The sequence below is a fragment of the Formica exsecta genome, unplaced genomic scaffold (genome assembly GCF_003651465.1).
Source record: "Formica exsecta isolate Colony F162 unplaced genomic scaffold, ASM365146v1 scaffold395, whole genome shotgun sequence".
Taxonomy (NCBI): domain Eukaryota; kingdom Metazoa; phylum Arthropoda; class Insecta; order Hymenoptera; family Formicidae; genus Formica; species Formica exsecta.
The window spans coordinates 581744-597006 of NW_021851188.1; the positions used below are offsets into that span (position 1 = coordinate 581744).

General features: G+C 34.5%; 3 protein-coding genes across 7 annotated transcripts in view; 1 reads left to right on the top strand and 2 right to left on the bottom strand.

Annotated features, from left to right (window-relative positions):
• The window catches only part of LOC115239801 (methylosome protein 50-like), an 18681-nt gene extending 7318 nt beyond the window's left edge, over positions 1-11363 (top strand). Inside the window, exons 1-6 of one of the 4 annotated variants that reach the window (XM_029814543.1) lie at positions 7580-7707; positions 8602-8966; positions 9047-9380; positions 9455-9627; positions 9729-9921; positions 10065-11363. In XM_029814543.1, the coding sequence (XP_029670403.1) occupies positions 8837-8966; positions 9047-9380; positions 9455-9627; positions 9729-9921; positions 10065-10269 (1035 nt within the window). In that variant the 5' untranslated portion in view covers positions 7580-7707; positions 8602-8836 and the 3' untranslated portion in view covers positions 10270-11363. Of the gene's footprint in view, positions 1-7569; positions 7708-8343; positions 8967-9046; positions 9381-9454; positions 9628-9728; positions 9922-10064 lie in introns of those variants that run through there. The other 3 variants (XM_029814545.1, XM_029814542.1, XM_029814544.1) reach the window with 3 other exon arrangements.
• On the bottom strand, positions 1734-7640 carry LOC115239804 (vesicle-associated membrane protein-associated protein A). 2 transcript variants are annotated; one of them, XM_029814553.1, is made up of 6 exons: positions 7295-7640; positions 4796-4951; positions 4528-4637; positions 4207-4389; positions 3981-4109; positions 1734-2980 (listed from the first exon to the last, which is right to left on the bottom strand). In XM_029814553.1, the coding sequence occupies exons 1-6, from the start codon at positions 7365-7367 to the stop codon at positions 2813-2815; spliced, it is 819 nt and encodes a 272-aa protein (XP_029670413.1). In that variant the 5' UTR covers positions 7368-7640; the 3' UTR covers positions 1734-2812. The 2 variants fall into 2 exon arrangements, with proteins under 2 accessions (XP_029670413.1, XP_029670414.1); XM_029814554.1 differs by having other exon boundaries at positions 4008-4109; positions 7295-7637.
• LOC115239798 (staphylococcal nuclease domain-containing protein 1) overlaps positions 10564-15263 on the bottom strand; it is a 7443-nt gene continuing 2743 nt past the window's right edge. Inside the window, exons 3-9 of the mRNA XM_029814539.1 lie at positions 15102-15244; positions 14531-15025; positions 13952-14432; positions 13202-13832; positions 12685-13134; positions 12397-12603; positions 10564-12299 (exon numbers count right to left, since the gene is read on the bottom strand). Of these exons, the coding sequence (XP_029670399.1) occupies positions 12192-12299; positions 12397-12603; positions 12685-13134; positions 13202-13832; positions 13952-14432; positions 14531-15025; positions 15102-15244 (2515 nt within the window). The 3' untranslated portion in view covers positions 10564-12191. The remainder of the gene's footprint in view (positions 12300-12396; positions 12604-12684; positions 13135-13201; positions 13833-13951; positions 14433-14530; positions 15026-15101; positions 15245-15263) is intronic.

Sequence of the window (15263 nt, forward strand, 5' to 3'; positions counted from 1 at the left end):
AAAATATTATAATATAAATATTAATAAATAATAATTTATAATATAAATATTATTATAAATATTAATATTTAGGATTCTCGAAATTCATATACGCATTACATTCGAATGGTTGATGAGTTGGAAAGGTACACATAAACATCAATAATATAAATATGAATCAGAAAATATAACGTATCTATCTGTATAAAAAAAATCTCATCCAAACAGCCTCCTTCCATAAATATACGCCCGTATTCTTGCTCTTAAAAGAATTTATCGCGAAACATCGCACAAACATTGGATTATATTTTTGCCATTTTTTTATGTTCAAGTCCTTGGTAAAAATCAAGTAAAATCGGATAAATTGTTTTTCAATGATGACTCCTTAAGAATTTCGATATAGATTTTAGATTTTAAGACTCGGACAATTTCAACACATAATCATTCGCAAATGTAATTGAAGGAGAATAATTGTATAATTATATATCTATATGTTGGTTTCGAGAAACACATCAGAAAGTCTATACAGTACATTCTTTAATAGAATACTTTTATTTAAACACGAGTGTTAACGAAATCGCTGTTAATTAGTCGCACGTGACGATTTAGTCACGTATGAAGCAAAACTCTCTTGGTGTAATCATATATAATTATACGTTTAACAATCGTATGTGAAGATCATATACAACAAATTCTCTTTTGATATCTGTAATAAAATCTCTCTAACGTAGTATATGTATATATATCTAAGAGATATTTATATATATGCATTGCATACTAATTGCATCGCTTTTTTTCTACGGAATATGGAGAATATCTTTGGTGCACGAGATGAGAAACGTGCATTTCGCCTCTCTTAGGCGTGAATATACATATATATTATATGTTTCAAATTCATATATATGTTACAATATTCTGTTTTACAAAAACGCGACATAGATCAGGCTCGAGTCAATTAATTTCATAATTAATACACGGGATATACACGTTAAATATATATGTAAGGAGAGGTACAGCTCGAGTTTTACACGATTCAAGATCTAAGATCGTTCTCTCGCTGTAAGAGTCGCTGAGTTCTTGCCACGTGCCGAGACTGAACGTAACAGGAATGTCGGAATTGTAAAAATAACACTATTGAGGGAGAGAGAGAGAGAAATATATACTTGTCTCTCCGAATCAGAAACTCGTACAGCGATGGAAATTTCACACCAATATAAAGTAAATATGTTGATCGAAACGCTCTTGAATTATTAACGCGCGCTCCCAACTAACAAAAATCGCGCTCGATAAACGTGCTTACAGCATGCGTCTAATTTAATGATAGAACGTTTCCTTATATATATATGTATTGTATATTACAGCCGCGCGAGACACACGGGATCCGTAGTTTGCTAAAAAGATTACCAAAGATTAATTGGGAGATGTAAAAAAAAGTCTCGGAGCGATAGAGGAAGCCGGTAAGGTTGAAATCGTGTTACACACTATATTGCCTCTAGTTCTAAGGCACAGTTATATAAATATTTCTATATCTGTGTGTGATAAGTATTACGTGCTCAACAATAATACTTTTAAACGTGACAACCTGCCCGATCAGCCCGTCACTCGCGAACTCTAAAACTCGATTGATCCGACTGACTCGTCTCTTTTCGTGAACTTCTCGATAAATACCATGTTTATATAAAATCATCATATGTCATAATTTAGCTCGAACGATAGTTAAAGCAGAGAGGTGCGTAATTCAAAACCCTTCGCCATTTGTGATATCCGAGACATATCTTTATTCGTTATTTTCGTAAGACAAACATAAAGAAATAAAAAGTACACTTTCTCTGAAGCGTCAAGTAAATTCAATGCATTTTAACGGTTTCTTGTATTTTTTTTCTTTTTTTGTTTTCATTTAATATACCAACGCTGGCGATTACATAGCGACCAGCACAACCAATTGTTGAATCGTGAACCACTACTCTTCATCAGCCAGGCCCGCCTCTGATAACCCCTTCTTCCCCTCCGACCCCGACTATATATATTACACATTTTCAAATGGACACAATACGTGTGCAACGAGAGAACGAGAACAGCGCTTGATACCAAACTGAGCGAAGCAGCAGCGGTTCGACCGCTTCGGTACATTCGCACATTTTCTGGTTCCCAGGTTGTACAATGTTATTTATGTGTAGTGAGAGAGAGAAAAGAGTCATATTATATGTATAAAGATGCTATATGACAGTAATAACACCTTCACTCGTTCGTGTGTGATCTTTTGCATCAGTATAGCCCGGCTTATTCCGAATAAGTGGTTTACAAGTTTGAGAAAGAATACGATACAATCAGCGAAAGAGAATTTGTAATTCCAGAGGTTTTAAAACAATAAGACAACAGATAACGAGTAACGATTTTGGACACATATTTGTAAATTTAAATTTGTTACTTGCAAGAATACATTTTCCAACACTGTTTCAAGGACAGACATAAGTTACAAAGCGAAAATCCCTTTACAAAAAGCACACGAGCGAAAACGTAATTGTAATAAATACAAAACCGAGCGTTACTTAACCGTTCTTTAATCAAATTTATTTCTTAAAAGAGACAAAGACAAATGAAAAAAATTTGTAACCAAGCATATTACCAGCTTAAGCACACACCCGTAACGAGCAATTCTATTAATGTAGACCACTACCGTTCATGTTTATAGCATTTATTATGAACATTCGAGTAACGCAACGTTTGAAGTCTGTGTTTGCGATCGAACGATGACATGTGACGGCAGAAGACAGGCTAAAAAAACTTGGGGGCGGTGGGGATACACTGAGGTATACAATAAGATAAAGGTTGTTCAGATTAGTTTTCCCAGCAAGTAGCCGACTATAACCATGGCAATGGCGATGAGGACACTAGTTGATGTCGGAGATAACTGGCTATTGCTCTGTGAGGTTAGACCTCTAGCTGCTGCAAGGTTACCATCGTTACCCAACGCCGCGTTTCGCCACTTCATTAAATCTTCCTGCAGACAAACATACACGACCACATTGTTGATAGATTCCAAAGTAGTGATTTTTAATTTAATAACATAAAAACTTATGATTCCACAGATTTTGTTTAAAGTAGAAAACATATCTGCTAAATATATAACATTTTTAAAATAAACTTTACATTGTGAGAGGAAGAGAAATGAGTTATTAAAACAATCCTATTCAAAAAAAAAAAAAAAAAAAAAAAAAAAAAAAAAAAAAAAAAAAAAAAAAAAAAAAAAAAAAAAAAAAAAAAAAAAAAAAAAAAAAAAAAAAAAAAAAAAAAAAAAAAAAAAAAAAAAAAAAAAAAAAAAAAAAAAAAAAAAAAAAAAAAAAAAAAAAAAAAAAAAAAAAAAAAAAAAAAAAAAAAAAAAAAAAAAAAAAAAAAAAAAAAAAAAAAAAAAAAAAAAAAAAAAAAAAAAAAAAAAAAAAAAAAAAAAAAAAAAAAAAAAAAAAAAAAAAAAAAAAAAAAAAAAAAAAAAAAAAAAAAAAAAAAAAAAAAAAAAAAAAAAAAAAAAAAAAAAAAAAAAAAAAAAAAAAAAAAAAAAAAAAAAAAAAAAAAAAAAAAAAAAAAAAAAAAAAAAAAAAAAAAAAAAAAAAAAAAAAAAAAAAAAAAAAAAAAAAAAAAAAAAAAAAAAAAAAAAAAAAAAAAAAAAAAAAAAAAAAAAAAAAAAAAAAAAAAAAAAAAAAAAAAAAAAAAAAAAAAAAAAAAAAAAAAAAAAAAAAAAAAAAAAAAAAAAAAAAAAAAAAAAAAAAAAAAAAAAAAAAAACGGAAGTTCGTCATCTTTAATATTTCTATTTTTAATATTGTTCAAATTTTAATAAATCTGACGAATTTAGCTATTAAATCTAAAGTGCGATGGATTTGTTTTATATAGATCAACGAAACTGGAATATAACAAGTCTATTTAAATTTTTATGATATTTAATTTTAATATTTATTATTAATTTAATATTTAATATTTAATATTTAATAATATTTAAACACGTAACTGTTGATTTAATATCGTTGATATTTACCCTAAGCTGGAGATTTTCCTGCCTAAGCGTGCTTTCTTCTACCCTAAGCTGATTAACTTCTTGTGCAGCCTTTAACAGTTTCTCTTCTGCCTCACCAAGTACCTGAAAAGAATTATTAATCACAAATTAATTCAGGATATAACAAATCATTATTGCACAAGATTATATATACAACATAATATATATAATTACATCTCACCTTAGGTGACGATTTGACGGAATCGCCGACTGCTTTATTCTTTCCGTTAGTCGCATTAGAATCTGCCTTAATTGTCGTAGAAGTTGCAGTCGTTTTAGCCGTAGAAGTAGTACTAGTCACGGGATTTTCAAAGACGCATTTAAGTTTAGAATCCATTAACTGATCCGGATTTATATCCTTCCACTGTAAAGATAAACATACACGATTTATTATAATAAATTTAAATTATAAAGAACCATTATTAGAACAGTTCCAATTACTTTGTTAAATAATAATGTATTATAAAAAATATTACACACAATATCACTAATATTCACTTACTACATCAACTGGATATTCATCGTCGTCATCGTCTGGTGCTATTACAGTTTGCACCATAAATTTATGTTTGTTTTTCTCCGACGGATCAAAATCATACGGTTGTAAGCATACTGTAATAAAATAGTTTGATATTTAATTAAATAATAAATCTCTTAAAAATTTTTACAAGTATAGATAATAGACTTTATATATAATTAGCTAGGAAATTAGGCGAGTATTCTTCAATAGATATAAAAATAAACTAAAATTTTATGTGATATAGACAAACCTGCTATTTCCATGACATCCTTTGGCTTGAGGGCTCCAGCGTTTGGACGTACACAGTATCTCTTTGGGGCAGTTGTCTTTATCTTAAAATATACTTTTTTATTCGTTGGATTAATTAATTTTATATACGATGTGATTGGACCTCCTGTAAAAGGGCCTGTAACAAAATAAATGATAAAGAAATTTATTAATAAAGATAAAGCTATATTATATTAACTAAATTCAGAGGAACAAAAAGAGAAATATTATTTCTCTTTTTATATTTATATATTAATAAAAATTATATATTATCAGAGTACAGAAATACCAATAATAATAAATCAATAACAAATGCTAAAAAGGGGAGGCTATTCTGGAATATCAGCAGCAAATATAAAATATCAAGTATAAAATAACATAAATGCATAAAACCAGTATATAACTATTCGATGTATATTATGTTTTTTTCACAAGCTACATATTTGTCATTCTGCTATATTACCCTAGCCAGTATTCCTTGAAGATTATATCTTCCTTTTTCAAAAACATTACATATTTATTAAGTTCAAATATACATTACATTTATAGATTCGATAAATTTATTCTTTTAAAAAAGACTATTCACTATTGCATTAATTAATAATAAAAGTTACGTCATTTCATAGTCATTCATTAGTCATCAATTTTTAATCATTAATTTATATTATTAATCATTTTATAGTCATTGTACAAAGTTTCTTTATAAGAGATGTATACATAAAAAAACAATGAAAAAACTTGATAAATATAATCTAACAGCAACGTAAATATCATTTGACGATATGACAAAGTCAATTCAACAGAATAGGCCAATTGACTATAAAAACAGTGTCGTTACCAACTTACATTATTATAAACTTTATTGTGTGTGTTATCGTATTATCTTTTATCACAAGTTACATGTACAAAAGCTACACATGCAAATTAGTATATCTAGAAGAAAAAAAATTAGAATATAACGGAGGAATGAAGAAAAGCACGCGGCATATATTAATTAAATTTACATACGATTATAGATTATTTTCGATTCTAAAATATTTTAATCTTGATAACAAAAATATCACATTGGCTAATCGTTCATCGTATAAGCGCTGATATGCTGTGTGCGATCGACACAAAAGTGTTTGTCTTATAATGTACATATAACGAGTATATGTGAGACCGGTCATAGTCGAAGGACATAGCATCGTTCAATCTAAGCATAATTAATAAGTACTGTTATCCTTAGGCGACAAATTACAGTAAGAAGCACGAAACAGACAGCCCTGCCGTCATCTTTTCAGATGAAACGAAACTCGTTACATGTACGTGCATCGCGAACCTTGAGAAAAATCGCATATGCAAATATTTATTTTGCTTTACATAGAATTATCGTTTCTAAGAAAAACACGTGACGCGCGGATGAATATTGCACGCGTAGGTGGACGCGACATTGTTGAAATTTCGTAGTGAAACGATTTCGAAATAGCAGAAAATCACGAGTGGAAAATAGTGAGAGAGAGAGAGAGAGAGAGAGAGACAGAGAGACTCGGCGTTATAAGAGAATCGCGATCTATTACCGGAGCTTTCCGTTATACAAAGCATAAATAAACGAAGCCCTTATGGATTAGTGGCGCGTATAGCGGAGCTAAGTGGAGCAGTGGTATAAATTCAATAAATAGGTTTTCCTCGTACCCACGATTAATGATCGTCGCGGAAAGGTATCGGGACAATGTAGACCGTTGAACCGATCGATGGCACTTGCGTGCTCCTATGGTTTTTCAAACCGATCCGTTTTCCAATCTTTTGTATTCTCTTTCCCCCATCGCGAGAAGAAAAATTTCTGCCTCGGCTCGCGGAAACGATGAGAGAGGGCGCGAGAGCCGTCCGACTTTTCCGCTATTTATTCATCCGTTTTGCCGAATATGTACAGCGAGATTCATTGAAATCCTTCCTCGAGAGAAGAAGGGGACAAAGGAATCGAAACGTCGGCGCCGATAAGCGACGGCGAGTCTCGCTCCTTCTTTCTCTTTCTCTCTCTCTCTCTCTCTCTTTCTCTCGCGCGGCTCTGACAGCGAATTGACGTACGGACAGATAGGGTTAGGTATGAGTTAGCGACATTGCACGTTTCTTGTCGAGGAGCACGACGCGCGACCTCGGATCCACGCATTGATACGCACTGTAACGCGCATTCTATCGCGCTATCCGAGGAAAGCGATGGAGCTAGCGTCCGCGCGTGCGAGACAGAAATCGGCCTTACGTCATCTTGACGACGTCAAGCCGAGCATCCGCTCCGTGTGCAAGCTCACCTCGCGCCGTAAATGCGAGCTCCTCGCGCGACGAGCGGCGTTACGCGCGACTCGTTCGTGCGAGGAGTTCGGTACAGAAAGACAGAGAGATGAGAGGAGGGAAGAAGGAAGGAAGACGAAAAAAAAAAATTGTGTATATACGACGCAGCGGAGGAGGATGATCCCCCGCCGCGTTTCTTTTTTTCTCGACGTACCTCTGAATCGTAGCTCGCTCTGCGGCTCGATAGTTAAAACTTGCTCGGGCTTTTCCACGGGCTTGGATGACATCCTGACTGGCGGACCAAGACGAACTTTTCGACGAACGACGAGTCACGGCGTTGTTGGTGTCTTCTCTTTCACCACCACCACCTCCTCCTCCTGTCTATTGAAGCGCCAACGGTGGTCGACGCGTTTCGACCCCGCGTATTGACAAGTTTTACTTTGCTGTTCTGCTCGTCGTGATTCTTCGCTCGGCTGCGTCGTATATGTCGTGTAGTGTCGTGTCGTGTCGTTACGTGCCGTATCTTTTCCGAGATTCCGTTGGACTGATTCTGATTCGCGGCTGGTGCTCAATACGCATGCGTCACGACGGATATTGTCCGAGGCACAGAGGCCGTATTACGTCACGGTCGGTAACGCGGCTGATTCGCATTTAACTTCACTCTTGGCCTATACACTATGCACCATCTTTCGCTCCGAAAATGTCACGAAATGCACACATTTGTCTAATCCTTTTTTTTTTACTTTTCTATTTAAAAAATTTTTTTTTAGCGCGTTTGTTGGCTATAGCTTCGTTTTATTCGCTATAATATTTTGCAATTAAAAGAACAATATTTATTTCTTAATTACATTTCAATTTTATTCAACTCAAAACAGCACGAATCAATTATATAGATATTAGATTATAAATCTGTTTGTTTAATTGCATTTTTCATATTTACTTACAATTAGTCGAACCTCCGCATTTTATGTTCCTGTTGCTATCCTATTATTTCATATATGCCATATATTTTCGAGAAATTATCAATCATCGGGAGAATGATTGACAAATGAGAAGATATTAGAAGAACACGGTTCGATAAAAGATGAAACGAACTAATAATTAAGCCGCTAATTCGAATCTTAAAAATCGGGGATTTGGGCTTTGATAGAATGACACATATAGGCTGCGGTCGGGAAGATACTAGAAATGCTTCGAAGCGTTTGATTGACCAATCAGGACAAAAAGAGTAAAGATTTATTTATTCTGATTGGTTAATGCATCACTTCGAAGCATTTCTAGCGTCTTCCCGACCGCAGCCATAGAATGACATATTAGAGGAATATTTCGATGAAAAGTAAATCGAATTGAAGTAAATTACTAATTGACATTTAAATTCCTCGAGCTTTGATAGGTCGATATGATTTGACAAGAGGTGACGCGATAAGTTTCCTCCTCTCCGGCATGAATTTTTAAAATACAGTTTCTCATATGTTTCGATCCCCTTTAATATTCTTTCAATTTTCTTCATTCATATTCTAGCGGCGCATGCGCAGAATGAACACGTGTGGCGCGCGTAGCATGTCCATGTGTGGCCATAACCTAATCTAACCTAATACTAATCTTTCGAGATATTAATTTAATATTAGAATACAGAAAAGAAAAGAGAATTGCTAATAGAGATCGTATTTCACTGAAAATTGCGGTAAAATAAAATCCTTTTGTTGTTGCCGTACCTGCGATTTGAAAAGAACGATATTATCGCGAACAATATACGATGGAGAAGGAGAATTGGAATACGCCTAATAATGCGCCTAATACAAACGGGGATACTTTTAGAAATATGTTATTCACAGATCGACCACCTGTTGTGAATAAGAATCTGCAATTTCTCTTAATTTATGATGGTAAATAGATACATGTGCAAGAGATTGACATCTTTCAGTCTATATATATATATATATATATGTATCGATTTTTGTTGCAGAACACAATGCTCTTCTTGGAGGCACTAACATGGTTGACTTGTATTGGACTGGTACTCTCTGGCATTATAATGACATCTCAGATTTTGCTAGGGAAAGAGCTGCTATAACACAGCAAATGAGCAATGGCATTTGCGATGCTGTTTACCTAGGACATAACAAATTTGTTGTTGTGGAAGATAGCGGTGCAGTACAAATCAACGAAATAGTTCAATCAACAGACAAACAGTCTGAATTTGTATTTCTCGAACGCGAATGCCAGCATGACGACAGCGTTTTGACAGTGTCTGGATTTTCTAATAAAAGAAACATTGTCACAGGAGGAATGGATTGTTGGTAAGATGTTTCTAAAGTATATGATATTCTGTTGATCTAGCAAAGAAGAAATATTAATCTTACATTTATTGCAGTTTAAAAGTCTGGGACGTTGAAGATTTAGTAGCGACATATTCATATAGTTTTGCACACACAGATATTATCACTAGTACAGATGTAAAGCCTATGTGTACTTCCGAATTTATATCCACCTCTTTAGATGGTGAATCATTACTATGGGATATTAGACGGGCCAAACCAGCACACTGTATTTATCACTAGATTTTTAAATAAAATGTAGCAACAATAAATTTGTTGATATCACAGTCTACTTCATATTTACATCCATTATTTTTTTTTTTTTTTTAGGTATCTTCAAGAGACCCGATTGCCAGTTATTAGCAGTAACTTGGAATACTGTTTCGGATCATCTTATAGCGGTGGGTGCAGCTGACGGCACCATTGCATTAATTGATGTGAGACAAACAGAGAATCCATTATATGAGTCAGTTGAATCTAACAGAGGCATACATAAGTTGTTATTTAATCCAAATCCGGAGAGGTAAGAGAATTTACTATAAATATCAATCTACATAACAACTTTATGACAGTTTATAGAAAACAAATTTTTTTGAGACTTAGAAGAATTTAGCATCTCTCAATGGTAACGAATTTGATAACTTACGATATTCTACATTTTTGTAGGAAAGAACAATTAGCTTGTTGTTCCGACGACACTTTTGTGAAAATATTTGATACCTATAGAGAGATGCTACCTATATTCGAGGATAATAGCCATAGCGATTTCGTACAAGGACTCGCATGGTTCAAAGATGACTTATTTTCATGTTCTTGGGATGGAAGTGTGATTAAACATGTAGTATTTTCTAGCGCCGATAATTCAAGTTAATAATAATAATAATGTATCAAATTTTTTTAACAGTAATTATTGAAATGATATTTTACTTTATAATAAAATCACTCAATTTTTTTTGTATTAATTGAAATGAATCCTTCAATGTATTAAAGAAAATACTATATGTTATATACAAATAAATGATGAACTACTGACTTCAACTTGGGGAATATACACGATATTGATTTAAAACGTAAAGTTACAAAGAATGTGGATTCAATTTCGATATCTTCATTGTATAAGCGATGATATAGGATGTGACAAAATTTATTGCATTTAAGATATTGGAAAACATTCTCCTTTCGTATTTATTCAAATCTCTTAATCATCGTTTCAGACATTTCTACAACATAGTTATTATGCTCCCTGTGATTATTCAATATACTATTATTGCAGAAACACACAAAAGTTGTGTATTTGAAATATATGGTACCATCGTTACATATAACAGTAACGTAAAAGAGACAGATAGTTGAGAGACAACAAAAATTCTCAGGGATCTTAAATATCGCAATATTCTTAAAATAATTCAAACAAGTCTTTTTTTGCTTTCTGGTCCTACAATGTGTACAATGTATATAGCATATCCAATAGGATTTTATTTACAAAATGAAGTCAACAAGAGAATAATGATAAAGTGAACAAAATATCGCAGATAAAAGTTTATAAATATGAAGTGTCTAAAAAGATTACGTCGACCAATAATAGAAGATAGTAGATTAAAGATGTAATATATAATGTAATATATATAATAACTCTGGTAAAATAAATGTTTATTCTGTGTTGCATAGAGAATAATATATATTTTTATAATATGTATTCTAATATATATTCTTTGTGCCACAGAAAACTATACTTTACCCGAGCATACAATAGATAACATTTGTTTATTGTAAATATTTTGAAGGCTTAATTTTCGTATTTGTCTTGTACTGTAATTTGTGTAGGACTGATTTGTAGGACAACTGCATAAATGATTTCTTGTAAGTACATTAATTTCAAACTCGTTTATGGATATAACGCGATACATATATAACGTGAAATTTATTCGAAAGGACGATAGATAAAGATGATATAATTGTACAGTATCTTCCCTTCGGATTTTATTATTATATTCCCATATTTATGTATTCATGTTATGTTGAATCCACGCGCGCGCGCGTGCACACAAACATTCGTATACACATACACCATCATGTCATTTAAAAATTGAAAACTGTTATTTCTCGGATGACACTATGTCGAATGTCGCTTTAATTGAAAATATTCTGTTGATACTCTGATATTCTGCTGATATGAATTTTTCCTATTTCTGTTTAGATATCAGTGCCCAATTATATTTGCGATTATGAATATTCTACAGCTATATAATCATCATTCTTGCATATAAAAACTTCAAAAGAGTAGCACGCGCACATTAATTAAACATGATCATTTATAAAAAAAGCAAATAATTAATGTATCTAGCATGATTGAACGTATCTAACGTGTTGAATTGCACATTGAAAATTTCATACAAATGGAAAATATTGGATCCTCAAACAATTTGTATTTGCGCCACCAAGTTAATAATGAATGCTTATGTCGATGAGAATACGATGTGACGTCAACGATCGCGTAGCCTCGTTCAAAAACTATCTGCACATACATACGCGCTTTGTTCATTGTATTACAGAAATTAGTAAAATCGTTATGTACAATCCTTTCTTTTTATATACTGAAATATATAATTGCAATTTGCGACTAACGCGACATTGTAACTCCCGTATCGACATTCATTATTCTTATTTATACCTATGTAGCATACATAGTATCATATACCTATATTTTTATTGTTTTTTTTTGTTTTTATAACATAATCTGTCCTTTTCTCCCCTGTCAATAATGTTTTTCCCATATTTGAGCATTTATATCAATTACAACCCAAACTCTTTTTCGTCATCTTCCGGCCTTACGTCTCCGTACATCCAGATATTGCGATGGTTGTGCTTCGCATCTTCCTCAGCCTTCTTGTATTCTTCAAGCTGCAAATTAATATACACAAACGTATAAATATAAATTCTCATAATAATTCTTATCGATATAGATTAAACTACGAGACAAAATATAAAGTTGACTAACCAATTTAGTGAGCCTCCTATCCCGGTGCTTTTGAACGTGCAAAAATCCGTCAGAGATAAGCCCTTTCCCGATGTCCTCATTTGTGCTTGGGTGCATCAGTGTCACAGCAATTACGTTGCTGCTTAATTTATATTCGATATTTAACAGCAAAATTTTATCCAGTACATCTTCCTTAAATGCATCCACTGCCGCTCTCTTGTCATCAGTCTGCAAACAGTCATCAGTCTGCATTATCTGAGCATAACGACGTATATTTCGAAAAAAAGATTGTACAAAAATGTTACTTACATCGCTCGGAAGAGTTACACATGCGAGGGTGTACTCGTGGGCGTACGGTTTGTCGGTCGCGAAGCGCGCAGGCAGATCAGCGACCCGCGTAACGTTAAGGGTCTCTCTGTTACCGTAATCGATGTAGAATACGCTAACATTAGTGCCAGAGACCTTTTCTGTTTTCACGCGATACCACTGATCGTCGCCGCTGAATTTCGCGACCGCTAAATCTCCCCTGGTCGGTTTGTAAGCGCCAGGAAGTGGCGGATTAGCAGCTAACTCTTGACGCAATTGCAGAAGCATGTTCTCCAACAAGGTACCCTGATCCACAAACTGGGCGTAGAAGTGAAGATCATCGGTAACTTCGGAGATCACGACCTTCTGGTAATCGATCTTCCGCTCCTGCCCTTCCTTTTCATCCATAATCTTGTCGGTCTCCACTGGCGCTTCCACGCGATTCTTCCAAATCTATAAGATCAAATATTATATTTCTATTTCTTTCATTATCCAATTAATAGTAAGCACGTGTACTTACATTGAGTTTTTTTGCTTTTGCACGTTCCTCCGCAGCTTTAAGAGTTCTCGTAAGTTCTCCGGAGTCTGGGAAATTCACAACTTCAGCCAAACCTTCTTCAACCAGAGCGACGGACATATTGACGTCGTTCACTGTTAACCAGCCAATGAAACCGCTTAATTTTGTTTCTGTGTTCTCAATTTTAATCTCTACATCTCGTTGGAAACAATGTTCCTTGGTGAAAGCCAATGCTTTCTCGCCATATTCGTCAGCTTTTACTACTCCGCCGCCAGGCAATGTTCTTTGGCAACGCGGAGTTCTTATTCCAGCCAACACAAACGTAATAACGTAATCTTCCTTAGGAAGATAGAGTTTCAGACGCGAACCGCTCGTCACGAATTCAACAACCCCTCTAATTCCTTGCGCTCGCTTGAGCGAAGTCAAGAACGCCTTCGCTTTCGAAGGATCGTTCGAGAGATCCACTATTCTGTGAACTGGAATGTCTTTTTTTGCATGCAGTCCGTGCTGTGATTTCTCCGCTTTGCTCTCAGCGACCTGCAGAAGATTATAGTGCGAGGAACGCTGATCGTCATTCTGCCTGTACTTGATGACTCGTGCAAGACCGCGAGCGACCAATGCTTCTGCGATATTTCTGTCGACGTGATAAGAAAAGAGAAATGATTAATAATTTTTAGCAGTTCTTGATGTAAATCATTGAAAGTAACAGTAAACCTCTATTCTCTACTCTTTCTAATCTCTACTCTTACTTACGTTTTGCCAAAGGTTACAGTGCAGCACAATTTTTCCGGAAAGTTGTCCCTAGCCGGTTGCGTATAATCGACAACTACTTTTACGTTCTTCCTGATGAATTTCTCACGCAAAAATTCTCGCGCTTCCAACATCCATGGTATGTCATAAAGTGGTCTGAAATCTTTTGGCCGAGCAGTATTATTGCTGTCTTCGGTGTTCTTCTTCTCACGGGTGGGTGGTCGAATACTGCTCAGAAATACTTTCTTGTTCTCTCCATTTTGCGTTCGAATAATGAGCGCGTCCGCATTAATGATTTCCACAATGGTGCCGGTAAATTCAATCTGTGGACCGGACGGTTTGTAGTCTTTCCAAAGGCGCAAACGCGCCTCCTTCGCGGCCTTTTCGGCGAGATATAATTTCTCCGCACCAGCTCTACTGTTACTGATCGACCAATCTTGACATTTGGCGAAACCCTCGCTCAACAATATCTCGGCAATGTTTCCTAATATAAAAAGTACGATATACATAAACTCAATAGTTTCGAGTATCTAATTTTTAATATATTGATTGTCGTTAATTAATATGCCATGAATTATTTACCTTTAGGATGAATAATACTGCCGATGAAATTGTTATTGTTGACCGATTCTAGCACTATCTCGACATCCCTGTGTAAGAGTCGCGATTCCACAAAGTATCTGGCTTCGTCCGCGTAAGGATCGCCGACAGAATTTTCACGGCGCCCATTGGGCCAGCCAGGGCAACGAACTCCCGAGATCATCAATGTTATATTGTAGAAATCGGGCAAGAGGAATGCTTTGACGGTGGAGCCATCAAATATAAACTCAATCACCGCTTTGACAGGTTTCTTGCCGAATTTCTCTACCAATTTTCGAGGATCGTCGACGGTCCATTTGATATCGCGTATGTGCTCGGAGGTCGGCGAATCCGACCATTTTCCTTTCTTTGCAGCTTTTGCAATGTTCTCCAACTCGACCAATCGCTGCTGCTCGGCTGTAGGATTGCGGTTATCCTTTTTAACAGTCACCAGACCCTCGGATACCAAAGTTTCGATTACATTTTCGCCGTTTCTGTCTACGAAATAATAATTGCATTTAAATATAAAAATCAATTTTTCAAATTTTATCACATGTAATTATTGTGATTATACCTTTCCCTAACCAGACTGTTCCATATGTTCTAGCTGTATTGACCGACTTTTCGGTGGCAAATGTGACATCTTGACCAATCAACTTCCGACGTAAGAATTCCCTCGCTTCCCAAGCATACGGTTCATCTTTGGTTTCATCCATACTACAGAGATATATATATA

What these genes read in the sequence shown, in the direction of transcription:
- LOC115239804 (XM_029814553.1), bottom strand. Translation starts at nt 7,367, where the DNA reads ATGTCATCCAAGCCCGTGGAAAAGCCCGAGCAAGTTTTAACTATCGAG. An exon ending in GGATGTCATGGAAATAGCAG is followed by an intron (nt 4,638 to 4,795) that starts GTTTGTCTATAT and finishes ATTTTATTACAG; the next exon opens with TATGCTTACAACCGTATGAT. An exon ending in ATGAATATCCAGTTGATGTA is followed by an intron (nt 4,390 to 4,527) that starts GTAAGTGAATAT and finishes TTATCTTTACAG; the next exon opens with TGGAAGGATATAAATCCGGA.